The sequence below is a fragment of the Notolepis coatsorum genome (genome assembly GCF_963971535.1).
Source record: "Notolepis coatsorum genome assembly, chromosome: 10".
NCBI classification, from domain to species: Eukaryota; Metazoa; Chordata; class Actinopteri; order Aulopiformes; family Paralepididae; genus Notolepis; species Notolepis coatsorum.
In genome coordinates, this window is record NC_140174.1 from 110,244,780 (window position 1) to 110,267,193 (window position 22,414).

General features: G+C 47.7%; 1 protein-coding gene across 4 annotated transcripts in view; it reads left to right on the forward strand.

The window, feature by feature from the left end:
• cnot6l (CCR4-NOT transcription complex, subunit 6-like) overlaps positions 1-22,414 on the forward strand; it is a gene marked incomplete at its 3' end in the record, with an annotated part of 77,737 nt that overhangs the window by 51,394 nt on the left and 3,929 nt on the right. For all 4 annotated transcript variants that reach the window (XM_084322349.1, XM_084322351.1, XM_084322350.1 and 1 more), the window contains exons 7-10: positions 2,664-2,821; positions 4,470-4,624; positions 6,290-6,441; positions 13,566-13,763. In XM_084322349.1, coding sequence (XP_084178475.1) covers positions 2,664-2,821; positions 4,470-4,624; positions 6,290-6,441; positions 13,566-13,763 — 663 coding nt within the window. The remainder of the gene's footprint in view (positions 1-2,663; positions 2,822-4,469; positions 4,625-6,289; positions 6,442-13,565; positions 13,764-22,414) is intronic.

Genomic DNA, 22,414 nt, shown 5'->3' on the forward strand with positions numbered 1-22,414 from the left:
TACGTATCATCTGATGTTGACCGGATGGGCGGGGGGTCATTTATAATTCCGTGGGCAACGTTATATCATTCATCTAGTGTGGGTGATATGATCATCAGAGCAGTTAGTAAAGAACACGTTGGAAAATAACGCTGGATCTTACCGTATCTTCCTCGCGCCGTTGGGCGATGAGCGTGGAGCAGAGATATTCCTATTATGGGATGTCGAAATACCCGATCCATCTCCAGGTTGTATAATAGTATATACGTCCAAATCATGTTGTTTGTCGAGTTATTTGCACCGATCGGTGTTCACTGTGTCAAGATGGAGTCCTGCTAATGATAGCGAGTGCCCGGACGAAATATGGATGAGCACCACTTCATCCACATGACTTCCTGTTGGGCGATCTGCCGATCGGCCAGCAGATGGCGCTCTTGAACCGTTAGAGAGTTGAGTGGAGCTCAGCAGTATATCTCAGGTCCCCGGAGGAGAAATATGATTTCGATCACAGATTTTTGAAATATTGATATCAAAGACGTGTTACGGCGTCTTCGGCAGAATGAGCATGGCGGGCAATGACGAGTTTCGGCGTTTCCGCCGATTACAGTGTTAATGAACATCAAGTACAAAATACAAAATGTAAACATGCAGGGTTGTAGCAAGAGCTAATTTACACACATGCACGCACAGTACAAATATACATTTATTTTTGAAAAAAACAAAAACTCTGTTACTTGAAATATTTTCACTGTGCTCCTAAATATTTTCGGGTGCTCCTAAATTTCTTTGTGCTCCTAAATTTTTTCATTTAGGAGCACATGTGCTCCTTGGGAAAAAGGTTAGCGTAGAGCCCTGTACTGTAGGAGAACTCAGGTACTGTAGGAGAACTCAGGTACTGTAGGAGAACTCGAGTACTGTAGGAGAACTCGGGTACTGTAGGAGAACTCAGGTACTGTAGGAGAACTCCGTTACTGTAGGTAGGAGAACTCTGGTACTGTAGAATAACTCAGGTACTGTAGGAGAACTCAGGTACTGTAGGAGAACTCTGGTACTGTAGGAGAACTCTGGTACTGTAGGAGAACTCAGGTACTGTAGGAGAACTCGGGTACTGTAGGAGAACTCGGTACTGTAGGAGAACTCGGGTACTGTAGGAGAACTCGGGTACTGTAGGAGGTACTGTAGGAGAACTCGGGTACTGTAGGAGAACTCGGGTACTGTAGGAGAACTCAGGTACTGTAGGAGAACTCAGGTACTGTAGGAGAACTCGGGTACTGTAGGAGAACTAAGGTACTGTAGGAGGACTCTGGTACTGTAGGAGAACTCAGGTACTGTAGGAGAACTCAGGTACTGTAGGAGAACTCGGGTACTGTAGAATAACTCAGGTACTGTAGGAGAACTCAGGTACTGTAGGAGGTACTGTAGGAGAACTCGGGTACTGTAGGAGAACTCCGTTACTGTAGGAGAACTCGGGTACTGTAGGAGAACTCAGGTACTGTAGGAGAACTCAGGTACTGTAGGATAACTCAGGTACTGTAGGATAACTCGGGTACTGTAGAAGAACTCGGGTACTGTAGGAGGACTCTGGTACTGTAGGAGAACTCGGGTACTGTAGGAGAACTCAGGTACTGTAGGAGGTACTGTAGGAGAACGCAGTTACTGTAGGATAACTCAGGTACTGTAGGTAGGAGAACTCTGGTACTGTAGGAGAACTGTGTCAAACCTGCTAATAGTGCTTTATAGATTTTAATGTCAGAAATCCATCATAATCGATGATGTTGTCTTTTTTCCCCTCATATACCAGTATTTTAATGACAGAAATCTATTCCATTTTTTTTTTAATTAATATAAATTCTCTGCTCATTCTATTCCTATGTCTATTTTGTGTCTACATTACTGCTGTGAAGCAATTTGGGCTGCAATTCTTAATTCTTGTATGAAAGGTGCTATACAAATAACGTTTATTATTATTATTATTATTATTATTATTATTATTATTATTATTATTATTATTATTATTACTTGTTGGCTTAGTGAAGATGACATATTTACTAGAGGCGGGCAAAACTCACAAAATTACTATTCGATAGTCACTGTGGGAACTATTCCAATACTAATCGAAAATCGAACTTAGTGAAACAACATGGCAAATGTAACATCTCCAGTCTTTCTTTTCTGTTCTCCCAGCTGTTAATATACTACTCCTCTCCCCTCTCCTTCTCTCTCCTCTCCTCCCTCCTCCCCCTCCTCTCCTCCCCTCTCCTCCCCTCTCATCCTCTCCTCCTCTCATCTTCTCCTCATCCCTCCTCCTCTCCTCTCTCCTTGCCCTCCTTTCTCCCCTCTCCTCCTCTCCTCTCCTCCCCCTCCTCTCCTCTCTCCTCCTCCCCCCCCTCTCTCCCCTCTCCTCCCCCCTCTCCTCCTCCCCCCTCTCCTCTCCTCTCCCTCCTCTCTCCCCTCTCCTCCTCTCCTCTCCTCCCCCCTCTCCTCCTCCCCCCCTCTCCTCTCCCCTTTTCTCCTCCTCTCTCCTCCCCCTCTCCTCTCCTCCTCTCCTCCTCTCCTCCTCGCCCTCCTCTCTCCTCCTCCCCTCTCCTCCCCTCTCCCCCTCCCCTCTCCTCCTCTCTCCTCTCCCCCTCCTCTCCTCCTCCCCCCTCCTATCCTCTCTCCACCTCCTCTCCTCCTCTCTCCAGCTGTGTTCACGGTCATGTGCTACAACGTGCTTTGTGATAAGTACGCCACGCGGCAGCTGTACGGCTACTGCCCGTCCTGGGCGCTCAACTGGGAGTACAGGAAGAAGGGCATCATGGAGGAGATCACCAGCTGTGACGCTGACATCATCAGTCTACAGGTAGACCTGTCTGTGTGACATCATCAGTCTGTGTGACATCATCATCAGTCTGCAGGTAGACCTGTCTGTGTGACATCATCAGTCTGTGTGACATCATCAGTCTGTGTGACATCATCATCAGTCTGCAGGTAGACCTGTCTGTGTGACATCATCAGTCTGTGTGACATCATCAGTCTGTGTGACATCATCATCAGTCTGCAGGTAGACCTGTCTGTGTGACATCATCAGACTGTGTGACATCATCATCAGTCTGCAGGTAGACCTGTCTGTGTGACATCATCAGTCTGTGTGACATCATCATCAGTCTGCAGGTAGACCTGTCTGTGTGACATCATCAGTCTGTGTGACATCATCAGTCTGTGTGACATCATCATCAGTCTGCAGGTAGACCTGTCTGTGTGACATCATCAGTCTGTGTGTCATCATCAGACTGCAGGGAGTTGTAGTTGTTGTTGTTGTTGTTGTTCAGGAGGTGGAGACGGAGCAGTGTGTTGAACTGTTGTTGTTGTTGTTGTTGTTGTTGTTGTTGTTGTTGTTGTTCAGGAGGTGGAGACGGAGCAGTGTGTTGAACTGTTGTTTTTGTTGTTGTTGTTGTTGTTCAGGAGGTGGAGACGGAGCAGTGTGTTGAACTGTTGTTGTTGTTGTTGTTGTTGTTCAGGAGGTGGAGACGGAGCAGTGTGTTGAACTGTTGTTGTTGTTGTTGTTGTTGTTGTTGTTGTTCAGGAGGTGTAGACGGAGCAGTGTGTTGAACTGTTGTTGTTGTTGTTGTTGTTGTTCAGGAGGTGGAGACGGAGCAGTGTGTTGAACTGTTGTTGTTGTTGTTGTTCAGGAGGTGGAGACGGAGCAGTGTGTTGAACTGTTGTTGTTGTTGTTGTTGTTGTTGTTGTTGTTGTTCAGGAGGTGGAGACGGAGCAGTGTGTTGAACTGTTGTTGTTGTTGTTGTTGTTGTTGTTCAGGAGGTGGAGACGGAGCAGTGTGTTGAACTGTTGTTGTTGTTGTTGTTGTTCAGGAGGTGGAGACGGAGCAGTGTGTTGAACTGTTGTTGTTGTTGTTGTTGTTCAGGAGGTGGAGACGGAGCAGTGTGTTGAACTGTTGTTGTTGTTGTTGTTGTTGTTGTTGTTGTTCAGGAGGTGGAGACAGAGCAGTGTGTTGAACTGTTGTTGTTGTTGTTGTTGTTCAGGAGGTGGAGACGGAGCAGTGTGTTGAACTGTTGTTGTTGTTGTTGTTGTTGTTGTTGTTGTTCAGGAGGTGGAGACAGAGCAGTGTGTTGAACTGTTGTTGTTGTTCAGGAGGTGGAGACGGAGCAGTGTGTTGAACTGTTGTTGTTGTTGTTGTTGTTGTTCAGGAGGTGGAGACGGAGCAGTGTGTTGAACTGTTGTTGTTGTTGTTGTTCAGGAGGTGGAGACGGAGCAGTGTGTTGAACTGTTGTTGTTGTTGTTGTTGTTGTTCAGGAGGTGGAGACGGAGCAGTGTGTTGAACTGTTGTTGTTGTTGTTGTTGTTGTTCAGGAGGTGGAGACGGAGCAGTGTGTTGAACTGTTGTTGTTGTTCAGGAGGTGGAGACGGAGCAGTGTGTTGAACTGTTGTTGTTGTTGTTGTTGTTCAGGAGGTGGAGACGGAGCAGTGTGTTGAACTGTTGTTGTTGTTCAGGAGGTGGAGACGGAGCAGTACTACGCCCTCTTCCTGGACACGCTGAAGGACAGAGGGTACGACGGCTACTTCTGTCCAAAGTCTCGAGCCAAACTGGTGTCTGAGCCGGAGAGGAGACACGTGGACGGCTGCGCCGTGTTCTTCAAGACGGACAAGTGAGTCTGTTCAAAGACTACGTTTACACCACACGCCTGCTTCACACCTGTCGCACGCCTGCTTCACACCTGTCGCACGCCTGCTTCACACCTGTCACACGCCTGCTTCACACGTGTCGCACGCCTGCCACACGCCTGCCACACGCCTGCTTCACACCTGTCGCACGCCTGCTTCACACCTGCCTCACGCCTGCTTCACACCTGTCGCACGCCTGCCACACGCCTGCTTCACGCCTGCTTCACACCTGTCGCACGCCTGCCACACGCCTGCTTCACACCTGCCACACGCCTGCCACACGCCTGCTTCACACCTGTCACACGCCTGCTTCACACCTGTCACACGCCTGCTTCACACCTGCTTCACACCTGCTTCACGCCTGCTTCACACCTGCTTCACGCCTGCTTCACACCTGCTTCACGCCTGCTTCACGCCTGCTTCACGCCTGCCACACACCTGCTTCACGCCTGCTTCACGCCTGCTTCACACCTGCTTCACACCTGTCACACGCCTGCTTCACACCTGCTTCACGCCTGCTTCACACCTGCTTCACACCTGCTTCACGCCTGCTTCACACCTGCTTCACACCTGACACACGCCTGCTTCACGCCTGCTTCACACCTGCTTCACACCTGTCACACGCCTGCTTCACGCCTGCTTCACACCTGCTTCACACCTGTCACACGCCTGCTTCACGCCTGCTTCACACCTGCTTCACACCTGCTTCACGCCTGCTTCACACATGTCACACGCCTGCTTCACACATGTCACACGCCTGCTTCACACATGTCACACGCCTGCTTCACACATGTCACACGCCTGCTTCACACCTGTCACACACCTGCTTCACGCCTGCTTCACACCTGCTTCACACCTGTCACACGCCTGCTTCACACCTGCTTCACACATGTCACACGCCTGCTTCACACCTGCTTCACGCCTGCTTCACACATGTCACACGCCTGCTTCACACCTGCTTCACGCCTGCTTCACACATGTCACACGCCTGCTTCACACCTGTTTCATGCCTGCTTCACACCTGCTTCACACATGTCACACGCCTGCTTCACACATGTCACACGCCTGCTTCACACCTGTTTCATGCCTGCTTCACACATGTCACACGCCTGCTTCACACCTGCTTCACACCTGCTTCACGCCTGCTTCACACCACTTTCTCTCTCTCTCTCTCTCTCTCACTCACTCCGCTCTTCAACTTCCTGCTGGGTCAGGCAAAAATGGCCATTTATCTAAGTAGGAGGAAAAAGATTGAGGATTCAGTGCTGGTAGATACCACTATTTTGTTTAGAGGTATGGTAAAGGCAAGGTTACGAACGGATTTTCATTTTTACAAGTTGACCAGCAATGTAGCAGAGTTTGAGATGATATGGTGTTACAAGTGGGTGTTGTGTACAGTTGTGGAGGAGTTGGAGTTGGTTTTTGGCTTTGTTCTGATGTGAAGTTTGTCTTATTTTTCTTGATTTGATTTGCTGTTCTGTGTTTTGAAGTATACATTCTGATGTATTGTTGATTGCTGAGTGAGAAAATAAAGTTGTGTTTAAAAATCTCTCTCTCTCTCTCTCTCTCTCTCTCTCTCTCTCTCTCTCTCTCTCTCTCTCTCGCTCTCTCTCTCTCTCTCTATATATATATATACCCCCCTCCTCCAGGTTTACTCTTGTCCAGAAACACACAGTGGAGTTCAACCAGGTGGCCATGGCTAACTCTGAGGGGTCCGAGGTCATGCTGAACAGGGTGATGACCAAAGACAACATCGGGGTGGCCGTTCTGCTGGAGGTCAACAGGGAGCTGTTCTCTGGGGGTGAGGTCAACAGGGGTGAGGGTAGGGGTGGGAATCACCAGAGGCCTCACCATACGATATTATCACAATACTTAAGTCACAATACGATAGTATTGCGATTCAAAATATATTGTGACATGCTGAGTATTGCGATATTAATATTGCGATTTATTACATTTTTTCAACTGCAAAGTAAAACGTTGTCAACGTGTTTTATCTAATAAAATAAAGTGTTCATCTCACTTCAATCATTTTTATTGCAGCAAGTGGGATTTTCTCAAGCAGACAGATGTCAACACTGTAATCTGTGTTGCATGTACCTGACAAACTGAACTGTTTGTATTACAGTCATATTCCAACTTAACTGAATGCACACGTGTGTGTGTGGGTGGACTACTGTACTATTACAGGTATTGAAATGAACAATGCAACTTCCTTATACAAAAAAAAAATATATATATATTAATTAGGGATGTCCGATATTATCGGCCTACCGATATTATCGGCCGATATCGGCATTAAAATGTGATATCGGAAAATATCGGTATCCGTTTTCAAAAAAATTATTATTATTATTTTTTTTTTTACATTTATATAACCTTTATTTGCCCAGGCAAGCAAGTAAGAACTAATTCTGATTTTATTTATTGTCAAAAGTATGCATAATGTTGTGTTAATTCCACAACAAGAGATATGTAATGTTAATTACCTGAAATTATTCCATTTTGGGGGGGGGGAACCCTGCATATATTGGTATCGGTTGATATCGGTATCGGAAATTAAGAGTTTGACAATATCGGTATCGGTAAAAAAGCCAATATCGAGCATCCCTAATATTAATAATAAAATATCAATACTTGGCGTCCTTGTATCGATACAGTATCATCACGCAAAGTATCGCGATACTATACTGCAGGGGTTCCCAAACTTTTTCAGCTTGAGACCCAAAAGAGAAATTTGGTGTTTCCCCGGGACCCAAACTTACAAAAATACATCATGAATTGCCATAACATACATTTATAAACTACTGATAGAACACAACAAATCATGAATTTCAAATGTATATGAAATGTATTTATTTAATAATAAATGTACATCACAGCAATAATCAGAGTGTAATGTTACATTGCTCACCACCTCATAACATGTACATACAATTTTGTAACACTTTTAAATGAACAAACATGTTCTACTCTCCTTTCTATTTCTCACCCCTTTTTCAACTCTCCATTTCTTACCCCCTCCCTCCATCCCTCAACCTTAAACCCCAACATTGAGCAACATTCTGATTAATTTGTACTGACTTATTTAAAAATTCTACTGACCTGACATCATGCTAAAAGGGGTATAATATTTCATCTATGGCACAATGAAATCTAATGAGAGATATGTGGCTGGTTGAAGTTTTGTATTCTGGGCTTGGTTTTTGAAAGTTGTATTCTGAGGTCATGCTGAGCATTTAGTCTGTTTCTGTATTTTTTTTTCATGTATGCTAGAGTAGAAAACCCAGATTCACATAAGTATGTGGTGCCAAACTGAATCAACACATCTACAGGTTTTTTATACAATTTTTCTTTTTTTTTCAAATTTGTATTTATTTATTTTTAATTGGCGACCCAATAAAAACGGGTCCGCGACCCATTTTAGGTTGCGACCCTATGTTTGGGAAACGCTGCTATACTGTATCGATATTTTCCCCCACCACTAGGTGAGGGGCACTCTGTTAGTGTAAAATGGTTTCCGGGGCCCAGCTTGGTCTGAAGGGGCCAACCTCCCACCTCTGTTGTCAAAAGATGTAATTTGATATTTGTGTTGACGTTTTCATTTTGATTGATTGAACCGACAGCGTATTGATCAGAGAGCCCTGAGGCTTTTAAAAGAAGGTCTTCATCTGTACCAGTTCCTGCCAGTAGGTGGCAGCAGGTCCCGCTCATCATCCTCCTCCTCCTTAGGCCATTAGCCTACGCAGGGGTGCCCAACCTTTTTTGAACCAAGATCTACTTTTTAATTTGCCACCTAGCCGAGAGCTACCAGCCCAAATTTGACCTACTCTCGGCTAGTATTAGTAGTAATAGTAGATTAATAATACCCATTCAATATGCACATGACAGAAAATATTATATGGCATATGGAATGACAAGAATGTTATTAATGAAATGAATGAATATTATCAAACGGAATTGTTTCTGTATACACATTTATAAAACGATCAAGGCATATTTAGCCATTTTTTATGCGTTCACATGCGCTTTTCAAGAATAAACAAAAACGAGACTTAATGGGAAGGGTGTGCTTGTACATTTGAACATAGTTCCATGATATGTGGCTGCGTTGGGCTGAGAAAGAGGCGCAGATCCGCTTCTACTCTGAGGCGAGATCTGCATTTATTTTTTTATAAATGTCAGAGCCGAGAATCCCGCTTCACAGAGGTATGTTGATGCAAACGGGACAAGCTTTCTCAGCGCAGCATTACACAGCACTGGGTAGTCGTTCCGGACTGATATCCAGTACTTTGCGAGGGCCTGTCCAGTGAACTTGACTTTCAGTAGCTCGTCACACGAAAGATCGATCAACGCCTCCTGCTCAGACAGAGGGAGGCCTGTTGCGAGCGCCATGTGCAATGAACGGATCTTGGATCCAGTTGTTCAAATTGTCCGTGCTCTTTCATTTGGGGAAATAATTCCAAAATTGATCAATGAGCCCTTCTATGTGGCTACAGATGATGGGCTTCAAATCACAGTTTTAAATTCAGGATGCTTAGTTTCCAAGTGCCGCTGTCATTTACTTGGTTTAAAGCTCTCGTTAGAAAGGATCTCGTAACACAAAACGCACTGTGGTCTCGGGTCATCTTCTTGGCCAGTCCAAGTAAATCTATATGCCAAGTATTTAGGATCATAACTTCTTTTACTCCGTTTCATAGTAGTTCTGGTATCGCTACTACTAAATTCTGCCTTTCTCTTGCCTGCCTTTGGAACACACGCATGTGACGCGCCGCTTCTGACAACAGACCTATCCATGGCGAGTGTCCAGGTTAAATGAATCAACTTTATCATCAGCTTTATATGCTTGGCCTGGAAAGCCCCCCCGCCCCCCCCCCCCCTGGAAGTGCTTTAGTTACGAGACGGTGTCGATCACAAATATCTGAGTACACATTGACTCAAGAGACCAGACGATATACCTGCGCACGGCTGTCACGGCACTTTGCGCTCCTCTGACTCACAAAAGACCAGACGTGGCCTCAGTGATTATACCTGCGCAGGATGTATGATGTGTGTTGGAATACTGTGCCTCCGTTGATGACGGGGCGAGACGTGGCAAATACACACAGCGGCCACCAGGTGGAAAACTCCATCTGAGTGGGGCTCGCGGATTTTCGCTGATCTTTTTTATTCAAATTTCTTTGCCAATGCGCTGTCTGTCACCTACCTAAATAATCTCACGGTCTACTTGAAACCAGTGCGCGATCTACCTGTCGATCGAGGTCGACTGGTTGGGCACCACTGGCCTACAGAGTAAAGGGAACCCCACCCGTTTGAAGGATTCTCACGTTATTGCAGTGATTTCCAACAAGATGCTGCCGAGTAACAGTGTAAACAATATCATTAACTCTGAATATAGAAATATGAGAAAAATAAATGGTGTAAACAGTATCATTAACTCTGAATATAGAAATATGAGAAAAATAAATGGTGTAAACAGTATCATTAACTCTGAATATAGAAATATGAGAAAAATAAATGGTGTAAACAATATCATTAACTCTGAATATAGAAATATGAGAAAAATAAATGGTGTAAACAATATCATTAACTCTGAATATAGAAATATGAGAAAAATAAACTAGTGTAAACAAAGGTAAACAAATTCCTCATCTGTTATATTATATAGGCGTTAAATAATCTGAATATATATATACTATGAGTAAAAGTAAACGGTATACACTAGGTACATTATACACAAGGTGCAGTATACACTAGGTGCAGTATACACCAGGTGCAGTATACACCAGGTGCAGTATACACCAGGTGCAGTATACACCAGGTGCAGTATACACTAGGTGCAGTATACACCAGGTGCAGTATACACTAGGTGCAGTATACACTAGGTGCAGTATACACCAGGTGCAGTATACACTAGGTGCAGTATACACCAGGTGCAGTATACACTAGGTGCAGTATACACCAGGTGCAGTATACACAAGGTGCAGTATACACAAGGTGCAGTATATACAAGGTGCAGTATACACTATGTGCAGTATACACTAGGTGCAGTATACACCAGGTGCAGTATACACAAGGGGCAGTATACAGAAGGTGCAATATACACTAGGTACAGTATACACAAGGTGCAGTATACACTAGGTGCAGTATACACAAGGTGCAGTATACACAAGGTGCAGTATATACAAGGTGCAGTATACACTATGTGCAGTATACACTAGGTGCAGTATACACTAGGTGCAGTATACACCAGGTGCAGTATACACAAGGTGCAGTATACACTAGGTGCAGTATACACAAGGTGCAGTATATACAAGGTGCAGTATACACCAGGTGCAGTATACACTAGGTGCAGTATACACCAGGTGCAGTATACACAAGGTGCAGTATACACAAGGTGCAGTATACACCAGGTGCAGTATACACTAGGTGCAGTATACACCAGGTGCAGTATACACAAGGTGCAGTATACACAAGGTGCAGTATACACCAGGTGCAGTATACACTAGGTGCAGTATACACTAGGTGCAGTATACACAAGGTGCAGTATACACAAGGTGCAGTATACACAAGGTGCAGTATACACCAGGTGCAGTATACACTAGGTGCAGTATACACTAGGTGCAGTATACACAAGGTGCAGTATACACTAGGTGCAGTATACACAAGGTGCAGTATACACAAGGTGCAGTATATACAAGGTGCAGTATACACTATGTGCAGTATACACTAGGTGCAGTATACACAAGGTGCAGTATACACTAGGTGCAGTATATACAAGGTGCAGTATACACAAGGTGCAGTATACACTAGGTGCAGTATACACAAGGTGCAGTATACACTAGGTGCAGTATACACAAGGTGCAGTATACACTAGGTGCAGTATACACAAGGTGCAGTATACACAAGGTGCAGTATACACAAGGTGCAGTATACACTAGGTGCAGTATACACTAGGTGCAGTATACACAAGGTGCAGTATACACAAGGTGCAGTATACACTAGGTGCAGTATACACTAGGTACAGTATACACAAGGTGCAGTATACACTAGGTGCAGTATACACAAGGTGCAGTATACACAAGGTGCAGTATACACTAGGTGCAGTATACACTAGGTGCAGTATACACAAGGTGCAGTATACACCAGGTGCAGTATACACTAGGTGCAGTCAGGCACGTTGGAACCTTTGAGATTTTTTTTTGCGCAGTGGAGAAAAACAGTCGGGACACATTTCCTTTAGTCTAGCCTGTACCCCCCAGACATGTTGCTGGCCCCGTCAAAACAGTATCCTATCAGCCTCTCCATGGGCAGGTCGAGGCGTAAAAGAATGTCTTTTATACACAAAAACAGCGTCTCGGCTGTTGTGTCTGGGCCGGGCATTGTAAAAACCCCAAAAGAAGTTCTGAGCTTCCAAGTTGTCATCGGCGAACTGTATATTACACGAGAATTGTTCTTTTCCAGTGACATCAGTGGTTCCGTCAGCGCTCAAGCCAAAGAATGGGCTTTTGGATGCTTTGCCTCTAATTTGTCGCTGAATATCATGGGCAAACAGCTGTAAGATTTCGTTTTGGATGTTGTTGGACATCCAGTTGTCTCTCTTTTGGAGCCAATTCTTCAACTCGGGATCAGACTCTGTGCGCACTCTTTCCATCATCAGCTGCCATAACACCCCATCCCTATTTGCATCACCCCTCAGTGGAAGCCTCTGGCGCCTGAGGGGGGGTATAGGGGAACAGACTCAGTTAACTCTTCAATACCTGACGTCTCTGTCTCTCTCTGACGTTTATCAGATTTAGTGGGACCGTCACTGGGACCGGCAGGACGTTTCGAAAAGAAATTGATATTTTTCTTTTCTGCGAGTGAGACATTCTGCGCTAGCAAAGTCTGACTACTAGCTAAAATCTACTGACTGCGCAAGCACTGTATCACAGTAGCTCAGTGGTTCGTGGCGCGTGGGAAGGGTGGGAGACGGGAGGTGAATACAATTAGTTGTTTCACCTGTCATTCAATCAGTCTGTGACAGTCTGTCATCACTCGAAAATCTACTCTGCTGCAATCTTGTCGGTTTTACACGTATGATTGTGTACGTACAGTAGTGTAATGAATGAATGAAAACTTTATTTAACAGATTGGAGAATGGCTACAATACAGTACGGCTCAATACACACAATATTAAAATGGTGAAGTGCTTTGAGCAGGATAAACTTATAATATACAGTGTTACAGTTATACAGTTACAGTATATAATATACAAATATATAAATACTGTCGCACCCCCCCTTCCAACGTGCCTGGGTGCAGTATACACAAGGTGCAGTATACACTAGGTGCAGTATACACAAGGTACAGTATACACTAGGTACAGTATACACTAGGTGCAGTATACACCAGGTGCAGTATACACTAGGTGCAGTATACACAAGGTGCAGTATACACTAGGTGCAGTATACACTAGGTGCAGTATACACTAGGTGCAGTATACACTAGGTACAGTATACACAAGGTGCAGTATACACCAGGTACAGTATACACCAGGTACAGTATACACTAGGTCAGTGGTTCTCAAACTACGGGTCGCGACCCAAATTGGGGTCGTGGGTAGGTGACAGTATTGGCAAGTAAAAAATAAAAATATATTTTTTTTTATGTTCTGGCAACATATCCTGGCTAAATATGCCTAATTTTATAAATGTGTATTGATAACATAGTGCTGTAATTACATTTTCTAATAAATATGCATGATCAAGTTCAACAACGTGTGCTTTTATTTTGATATTCCTTAATTCCGCATTGAAATTACGCGATGTGGGGTCCCCAAAAAAATTCCTAAATAAAATGGGGTCACGGTATGAAAAAGTTTGAGAACCCCTGCACTAGGTACAGTATACACTAGGTACCCTAACCTGGTCTTCTTCTCCTCAGGCATCAAGCCTCTTCCGGACAGACAGCTCCTCCTGGTGGCCAACGCCCACATGCACTGGGACCCTGAGTACTCTGACGTCAAGCTCATCCAGACCATGATGTTCCTGTCGGAGCTGAAGAGCATCGCTGAGAGGGCTTCAGGCTCCGCGACCATCCCCATCGTCCTGTGTGCCGACCTCAACTCACTGCCTGACTCCGGTAGGACCTCTCTGTAGGACCTCTCCATAGGACCTCTCCATAGGACCTCTCTGTAGGACCTCTCTGTAGGACCTCTCTGTAGGACCTCTCTGTAGGACCTCTCCATAGGACCTCTCTGTAGGACCTCTCCATAGGACCTCTCTAGGACCTCTCTGTAGGACCTCTCTAGGACCTCTCCATAGGACCTCTCTGTAGGACCTCTCCGTAGGACCTCTCTGTAGGACCTCTCTGTAGGACCTCTCTGTAGGACCTCTCTGTAGGACCTCTCTCTAGGACCTCTCCATAGGACCTCTCCATAGGACCTCTCCATAGGACCTCTCCATAGGACCTCTCTGTAGGACCTCTCTGTAGGACCTCTCTGTAGGACCTCTCTGTAGGACCTCTCTGTAGGACCTCTCCGTAGGACCTCTCTGTAGGACCTCTCTGTAGGACCTCTCTGTAGGACCTCTCCATAGGACCTCTCTCTAGGACCTCTCTGTAGGACCTCTCCATAGGACCTCTCTGTAGGACCTCTCTCTAGGACCTCTCTGTAGGACCTCTCTGTAGGACCTCTCTGTAGGACCTCTCTGTAGGACCTCTCTGTAGGACCTCTCTGTAGGACCTCTTTGTAGGACCTCTCTGTAGGACCTCTCTGTAGGACCTCTCTGTAGGACCTCTCTGTAGGACCTCTCTCTAGGACCTCTCTCTAGGACCTCTCTGTAGGACCTCTCTGTAGGACCTCTCTGTAGGACCTCTCTCTAGGACCTCTCTGTAGGACCTCTCTGTAGGACCTCTCTGTAGGACCTCTCCGTAGGACCTCTCCATAGGACCTCTCCGTAGGACCTCTCCGTAGGACCTCTCTGTAGGACCTCTCTGTAGGACCTCTCTGTAGGACCTCTCTGTAGGACCTCTCTGTAGGACCTCTCTGTAGGACCTCTCTGTAGGACCTCTCTGTAGGACCTCTCTGTAGGACCTCTCTCTAGGACCTCTCTCTAGGACCTCTCTGTAGGACCTCTCTGTAGGACCTCTCTCTAGGACCTCTCTCTAGGACCTCTCTGTAGGACCTCTCTGTAGGACCTCTCTAGGACCTCTCTGTAGGACCTCTCTGTAGGACCTCTCTGTAGGACCTCTCTCTAGGACCTCTTTGTAGGACCTCTCTGTAGGACCTCTCTCTAGGACCTCTCTGTAGGACCTCTCTGTAGGACCTCTCTCTAGGACCTCTCTGTAGGACCTCTCTGTAGGACCTCTCTCTAGGACCTCTCTCTAGGACCTCTCTGTAGGACCTCTCTCTAGGACCTCTCTCTAGGACCTCTCTGTAGGACCTCTCTGTAGGACCTCTCTGTAGGACCTCTCTCTAGGACCTCTCTGTAGGACCTCTCTGTAGGACCTCTCTGTAGGACCTCTCTCTAGGACCTCTCTCTAGGACCTCTCTGTAGGACCTCTCTGTAGGACCTCTCTCTAGGACCTCTCTGTAGGACCTCTCTGTAGGACCTCTTTGTAGGACCTCTCTGTAGGACCTCTCTGTAGGACCTCTCTGTAGGACCTCTCTCTAGGACCTCTCTGTAGGACCTCTCTGTAGGACCTCTCTGTAGGACCTCTCTGTAGGACCTCTCTCTAGGACCTCTTTGTAGGACCTCTCTGTAGGACCTCTCTGTAGGACCTCTCTCTAGGACCTCTTTGTAGGACCTCTCTGTAGGACCTCTCTCTAGGACCTCTCTCTAGGACCTCTCTGTAGGACCTCTCTGTAGGACCTCTCTGTAGGACCTCTCTGTAGGACCTCTCTGTAGGACCTCTCTCTAGGACCTCTCTGTAGGACCTCTCTGTAGGACCTCTCTGTAGGACCTCTCTCTAGGACCTCTCTGTAGGACCTCTCTGTAGGACCTCTCTCTAGGACCTCTCTCTAGGACCTCTCTGTAGGACCTCTCTGTAGGACCTCTCTCTAGGACCTCTCTCTAGGACCTCTCTGTAGGACCTCTCTGTAGGACCTCTCTGTAGGACCTCTCTCTAGGACCTCTCTGTAGGACCTCTCTGTAGGACCTCTCTGTAGGACCTCTCTGTAGGACCTCTCTGTAGGACCTCTCTCTAGGACCTCTCTGTAGGACCTCTCTGTAGGACCTCTCTCTAGGACCTCTCTCTAGGACCTCTCTGTAGGACCTCTCTGTAGGACCTCTCTCTAGGACCTCTCTCTAGGACCTCTCTGTAGGACCTCTCTGTAGGACCTCTCTGTAGGACCTCTCTGTAGGACCTCTCTGTAGGACCTCTCTCTAGGACCTCTCTGTAGGACCTCTCTGTAGGACCTCTCTGTAGGACCTCTCTGTAGGACCTCTCTGTAGGACCTCTCCGTAGGACCTCTCTGTAGGACCTCTCTGTAGAACCTCTCTGTAGGACCTCTCTGTAGGACCTCTCTGTAGGACCTCTCTGTAGGACCTCTCTGTAGGACCTCTCTGTAGGACCTCTCTCTAGGACCTCTCTGTAGGACCTCTCTCTAGGACCTCTCTGTAGGACCTCTCTCTAGGACCTCTCTGTAGGACCTCTCTCTAGGACCTCTCTGTAGGACCTCTCTGTAGGACCTCTCTGTAGGACCTCTCTGTAGGACCTCTCTGTAGGACCTCTCTGTAGGACCTCTCTGTAGGACCTCTCTGTAGGACCTCTCTGTAGGACCTCTCTGTAGGACCTCTCTGTAGGACCTCTCTGTAGGACCTCTCTGTAGGACCTCTCCGTAGGACCTCTCCGTAGGACCTCTCTGTAGGACCTCTCTGTAGGACCTCTCCGTAGGACCTCTCTGTAGGACCTCTCTGTAGGACCTCTCTGTAGGACCTCTCTGTAGGACCTCTCTCTAGGACCTCTCTGTAGGACCTCTCCGTAGGACCTCTCCGTAGGACCTCTCCGTAGGACCTCTCTGTAGGACCTCTCTGTAGGACCTCTCTGTAGGACCTCTCTGTAGGACCTCTCTGTAGGACCTCTCTCTAGGACCTCTCTGTAGGACCTCTCAGTAGGACCTCTCTGTAGGACCTCTCTGTAGAACCTCTCTGTAGGACCTCTCTGTAGGACCTCTCTGTAGGACCTCTCTGTAGAACCTCTCTGTAGGACCTCTCTGTAGGACCTCTCTGTAGAACCTCTCTGTAGAACCTCTCTGTAGGACCTCTGTAGGACCTCTGTAGGACCTCTCTGTAGGACCTCTCTGTAGGACCTCTCTGTAGGACCTCTCTCTAGGACCTCTCTGTAGGACCTCTCTGTAGGACCTCTCAGTAGGACCTCTCTGTAGGACCTCTCTCTAGGACCTCTCTGTAGGACCTCTCTCTAGGACCTCTCTCTAGGACCTCTGTAGGACCTCTCTGTAGGACCTCTCTGTAGGACCTCTCTGTAGGACCTCTCAGTAGGACCTCTCTGTAGGACCTCTCTGTAGGACCTCTCTGTAGGACCTCTCTGTAGGACCTCTCTGTAGGACCTCTCTGTAGGACCTCTCAGTAGGACCTCTCTGTAGGACCTCTCAGTAGGACCTCTCTGTAGGACCTCTCTGTAGGACCTCTCTCTAGGACCTCTCTGTAGGACCTCTCTGTAGGACCTCTCTGTACGACCTCTCTGTAGGACCTCTCTGTAGGACCTCTCTGTAGGACCTCCCTCCCTGTAGGACCTCTCTGTAGGACCTCTCTCTAGGACCTCTCTGTAGGACCTCTCTCTAGGACCTCTCCGTAGGACCTCTCTGTAGGACCTCTCTCTAGGACCTCTCCGTAGGACCTCTCTGTAGGACCTCTCTGTAGGACCTCTCTGTAGGACCTCTCTGTAGGACCTCTCTAGGACCTCTCTCTAGGACCTCTCTGTAGGACCTCTCTAGGACCTCTCTCTAGGACCTCTCTGTAGGACCTCTCTCTAGGACCTCTCTGTAGGACCTCTCTGTAGGACCTCTCTGTAGGACCTCTCTGTAGGACCTCTGTAGGACCTCTCTGTAGGACCTCTCTCTAGGACCTCTCTGTAGGACCTCTCTGTAGGACCTCTCTGTAGGACCTCTCTAGGACCTCTCTCTAGGACCTCTCTCTAGGACCTCTCTGTAGGACCTCTCTCTAGGACCTCTCTGTAGGACCTCTCTGTAGGACCTCTCTGTAGGACCTCTCTGTAGGACCTCTCTGTAGGACCTCTCTGTAGGACCTCTCTCTAGGACCTCTCTCTAGGACCTCTCTGTAGGACCTCTCTAGGACCTCTCTGTAGGACCTCTCTGTAGGACCTCTCTGTAGGACCTCTCAGTAGGACCTCTCAGTAGGACCTCTCTGTAGGACCTCTCTCTAGGACCTCTCTCTAGGACCTCTCTGTAGGACCTCTCTGTAGGACCTCTCTCTAGGACCTCTCTGTAGGACCTCTCTGTAGGACCTCTCAGTAGGACCTCTCTGTAGGACCTCTCTCTAGGACCTCTCTGTAGGACCTCTCTGTAGGACCTCTCTGTAGGACCTCTCTGTAGGACCTCTCTCTAGGACCTCTCTGTAGGACCTCTCTGTAGGACCTCTCAGTAGGACCTCTCTGTAGGACCTCTCTGTAGGACCTCTCAGTAGGACCTCTCTGTAGGACCTCTCTGTAGAACCTCTCTGTAGGACCTCTCTCTAGGACCTCTCTGTAGGACCTCTCTCTAGGACCTCTCTGTAGGACCTCTCTCTAGGACCTCTGTAGGACCTCTCTGTAGGACCTCTCTGTAGGACCTCTCTGTAGGACCTCTCTGTAGGACCTCTCTGTAGGACCTCTCTCTAGGACCTCTCTCTAGGACCTCTCTGTAGGACCTCTCTGTAGGACCTCTCTAGGACCTCTCTGTAGGACCTCTCTGTAGGACCTCTCTCTAGGACCTCTCTGTAGGACCTCTCTGTAGGACCTCTCTGTAGGACCTCTCTGTAGGACCTCTCTCTAGGACCTCTCTCTAGGACCTCTCTGTAGGACCTCTCTGTAGGACCTCTCTGTAGGACCTCTCTGTAGGACCTCTCTGTAGGACCTCTCTGTAGGACCTCTCTGTAGGACCTCTCTGTAGGACCTCTCTGTAGGACCTCTCAGTAGGACCTCTCTGTAGGACCTCTCTGTAGGACCTCTCAGTAGGACCTCTCTGTAGGACCTCTCTGTAGGACCTCTCTGTAGGACCTCTCTGTAGGACCTCTCTCTAGGACCTCTCTCTAGGACCTCTCTGTAGGACCTCTCTAGGACCTCTCTCTAGGACCTCTCTCTAGGACCTCTCTGTAGGACCTCTCTGTAGGACCTCTCTCTAGGACCTCTCTCTAGGACCTCTCTGTAGGACCTCTCTGTAGGACCTCTCTGTAGGACCTCTCTCTAGGACCTCTCTGTAGGACCTCTCTCTAGGACCTCTCTGTAGGACCTCTCTGTAGGACCTCTCTGTAGGACCTCTCTGTAGAACCTCTCTGTAGGACCTCTCTGTAGGACCTCTCTCTAGGACCTCTCTGTAGGACCTCTCTGTAGGACCTCTCTCTAGGACCTCTCTGTAGGACCTCTCTCTAGGACCTCTCTGTAGGACCTCTCTGTAGGACCTCTCTCTAGGACCTCTCTGTAGGACCTCTCAGTAGGACCTCTCTGTAGGACCTCTCTGTAGGACCTCTCTGTAGGACCTCTCTGTAGGACCTCTCAGTAGGACCTCTCCATAGGACCTCTCTGTAGGACCTCTCCGTAGGACCTCTCTGTAGGACCTCTCTGTAGGACCTCTCAGTAGGACCTCTCCATAGGACCTCTCTGTAGGACCTCTCCGTAGGACCTCTCTGTAGGACCTCTCTGTAGGACCTCTCTGTAGGACCTCTCTGTAGGACCTCTCAGTAGGACCTCTCTGTAGGACCTCTCTGTAGGACCTCTCAGTAGGACCTCTCTGTAGGACCTCTCTGTAGGACCTCTCTGTAGGACCTCTCAGTAGGACCTCTCTGTAGGACCTCTCTCTAGGACCTCTCTGTAGGACCTCTCTGTAGGACCTCTCTGTAGAACCTCTCTGTAGGACCTCTCTCTAGGACCTCTCTCTAGGACCTCTCTCTAGGACCTCTCTGTAGGACCTCTCTCTAGGACCTCTCTGTAGGACCTCTCTGTAGGACCTCTCTCTAGGACCTCTCTGTAGGACCTCTCTGTAGGACCTCTCTGTAGGACCTCTCTCTAGGACCTCTCTGTAGGACCTCTCTCTAGGACCTCTCTGTAGGACCTCTCTGTAGGACCTCTCTGTAGGACCTCTCTGTAGGACCTCTCTGTAGGACCTCTCTAGGACCTCTCTGTAGGACCTCTCTGTAGGACCTCTCTCTAGGACCTCTCTGTAGGACCTCTCTGTAGGACCTCTCTGTAGAACCTCTCTGTAGGACCTCTCCGTAGGACCTCTCTGTAGGACCTCTCTGTAGGACCTCTCTGTAGGACCTCTCTGTAGGACCTCTCAGTAGGACCTCTCTGTAGGACCTCTCTGTAGGACCTCTCTGTAGGACCTCTCTGTAGGACCTCTCTCTAGGACCTCTCTGTAAGACCTCTCTGTAGGACCTCTCTGTAGGACCTCTCTGTAGGACCTCTCTGTAGGACCTCTCTGTAGGACCTCTCTGTAGAACCTCTCTGTAGGACCTCCGTAGGACCTCTCTGTAGGACCTCTCTCTAGGACCTCTCTGTAGGACCTCTCTGTAGGACCTCTCAGCAGGACCTCTCCGTAGGACCTCTCTGTAGGACCTCTCTCTAGGACCTCTCTGTAGGACCTCTCTGTAGGACCTCTCTGTAGGACCTCTCTGTAGGACCTCTCTGTAGGACCTCTCTGTAGAACCTCTCTGTAGGCCTCCTTCTTAGACAAAGATAATTTAGCTTCAAACGTTTCACATTTAAAAACATAAAATCTGAACATTATCTGATCTGTGGTGGAGTACCTTATCTGATCTGGTCTGGTCAAGAGAGAGTCGAGAGAGAGTCGAGACTTTTTTATTTGTCACGGCATACAGTGAAATGCGGGGGGTCATGCCCGCAGCGATTGTGCAATAATACAAGTAATAAGAATAGGAATGAGAATAAGACATTTGTGCAATAATACAAGTAATAAGAATAAGACATAACAGGTATAATGTACATAAGATTTACAAAAAGCATGGTAAGACATGCTAAGGTCCTGCGATAGTGCAATACAATGTTAGCTATGGATGAGGCACTGGGTCTTATGTACACTACTATACAATGCTATACTATACAATCTACAATTATACTATGTGTCCTTATGCTAACTTGCTATATCCATCTGTTTACTATACAAGAACCACTCCTGTTCTTTTTTATAAATTTTTTTAAGTGACCTTTTCATTGTGTAAAGTGACCGTTGAGTGTGAGCATGTGCAGCATGTGTGTGTGTGTGTTCATGCTAAAGTGTCTGTTAGTGTGTGAGCATATACAGTGTGGTCTTGTGGTGGAGTACCTTATCTGGTCTGGTCTGGTCTTGTGGTGGAGTACCTTATCTGAACATTATCTGATCTGTGGTGGAGTACCTTATCTGGTCTGGTCTTGTGGTGGAGTACCTTATCTGGTCCGGTCTTGTGGTGGAGTACCTTATCTGGTCTGGTCTTGTGGTGGAGTACCTTATCTGGTCTGGTCTTGTGGTGGAGTACCTTATCTGGTCTGGTCTTGTGGTGGAGTACCTTATCTGGTCTGGTCTTGTGGTGGAGTACCTTATCTGAACATTATCTGATCTGTGGTGGAGTACCTTATCTGGTCTGGTCTTGTGGTGGAGTACCTTATCTGAACATTATCTGATCTGTGGTGGAGTACCTTATCTGGTCTGGTCTTGTGGTGGAGTACCTTATCTGGTCCGGTCTTGTGGTGGAGTACCTTATCTGGTCTGGTCTTGTGGTGGAGTACCTTATCTGGTCTGGTCTTGTGGTGGAGTACCTTATCTGGTCTGGTCTTGTGGTGGAGTACCTTATCTGGTCCGGTCTGGTCTTGTGGTGGAGTACCTTATCTGGTCTGGTCTGGTCTTGTGGTGGAGTACCTTATCTGGTCTTGTGTACCTTATCTGGTCTGGTCTGGTCTTGTGGTGGAGTACCTTATCTGGTCTGGTCTGGTCTTATGGTGGAGTACCTGGTCTGGTCTGGTCTTGTGGTGGAGTACCTTATCTGGTCCGGTCTGGTCTTGTGGTGGAGTACCTTATCTGGTCCGGTCTGGTCTTGTGGTGGAGTACCTTATCTGGTCTGGTCTGGTCTTGTGTTGGAGTACCTTATCTCGTCTGGTCTGGTCTTGTGGTGGAGTACCTTATCTGGTCTGGTCTTGTGGTGGAGTACCTTATCTCGTCTGGTCTGGTCTTGTGGTGGAGTACCTTATCTGGTCCGGTCTGGTCTTGTGGTGGAATACCTTATCTGGTCTGGTCTGGTCTTGTGGTGGAGTACCTTATCTGGTCTGGTCTGGTCTTGTGGTGGAGTACCTTATCTGGTCTGGTCTGGTCTTGTGGTGGAGTACCTTATCTGGTCCGGTCTGGTCTTGTGGTGGAGTACCTTATCTGGTCTGGTCTGGTCTTGTGGTGGAGTACCTTATCTGGTCTGGTCTGGTCTTGTGGTGGAGTACCTTATCTTGTCTGGTCTGGTCTTGTGGTGGAGTACCTTATCTGGTCTGGTCTGGTCTTGTGGTGGAGTACCTTATCTGGTCTGGTCTGGTCTTGTGGTGGAGTACCTTATCTTGTCTGGTCTGGTCTTATGGTGGAG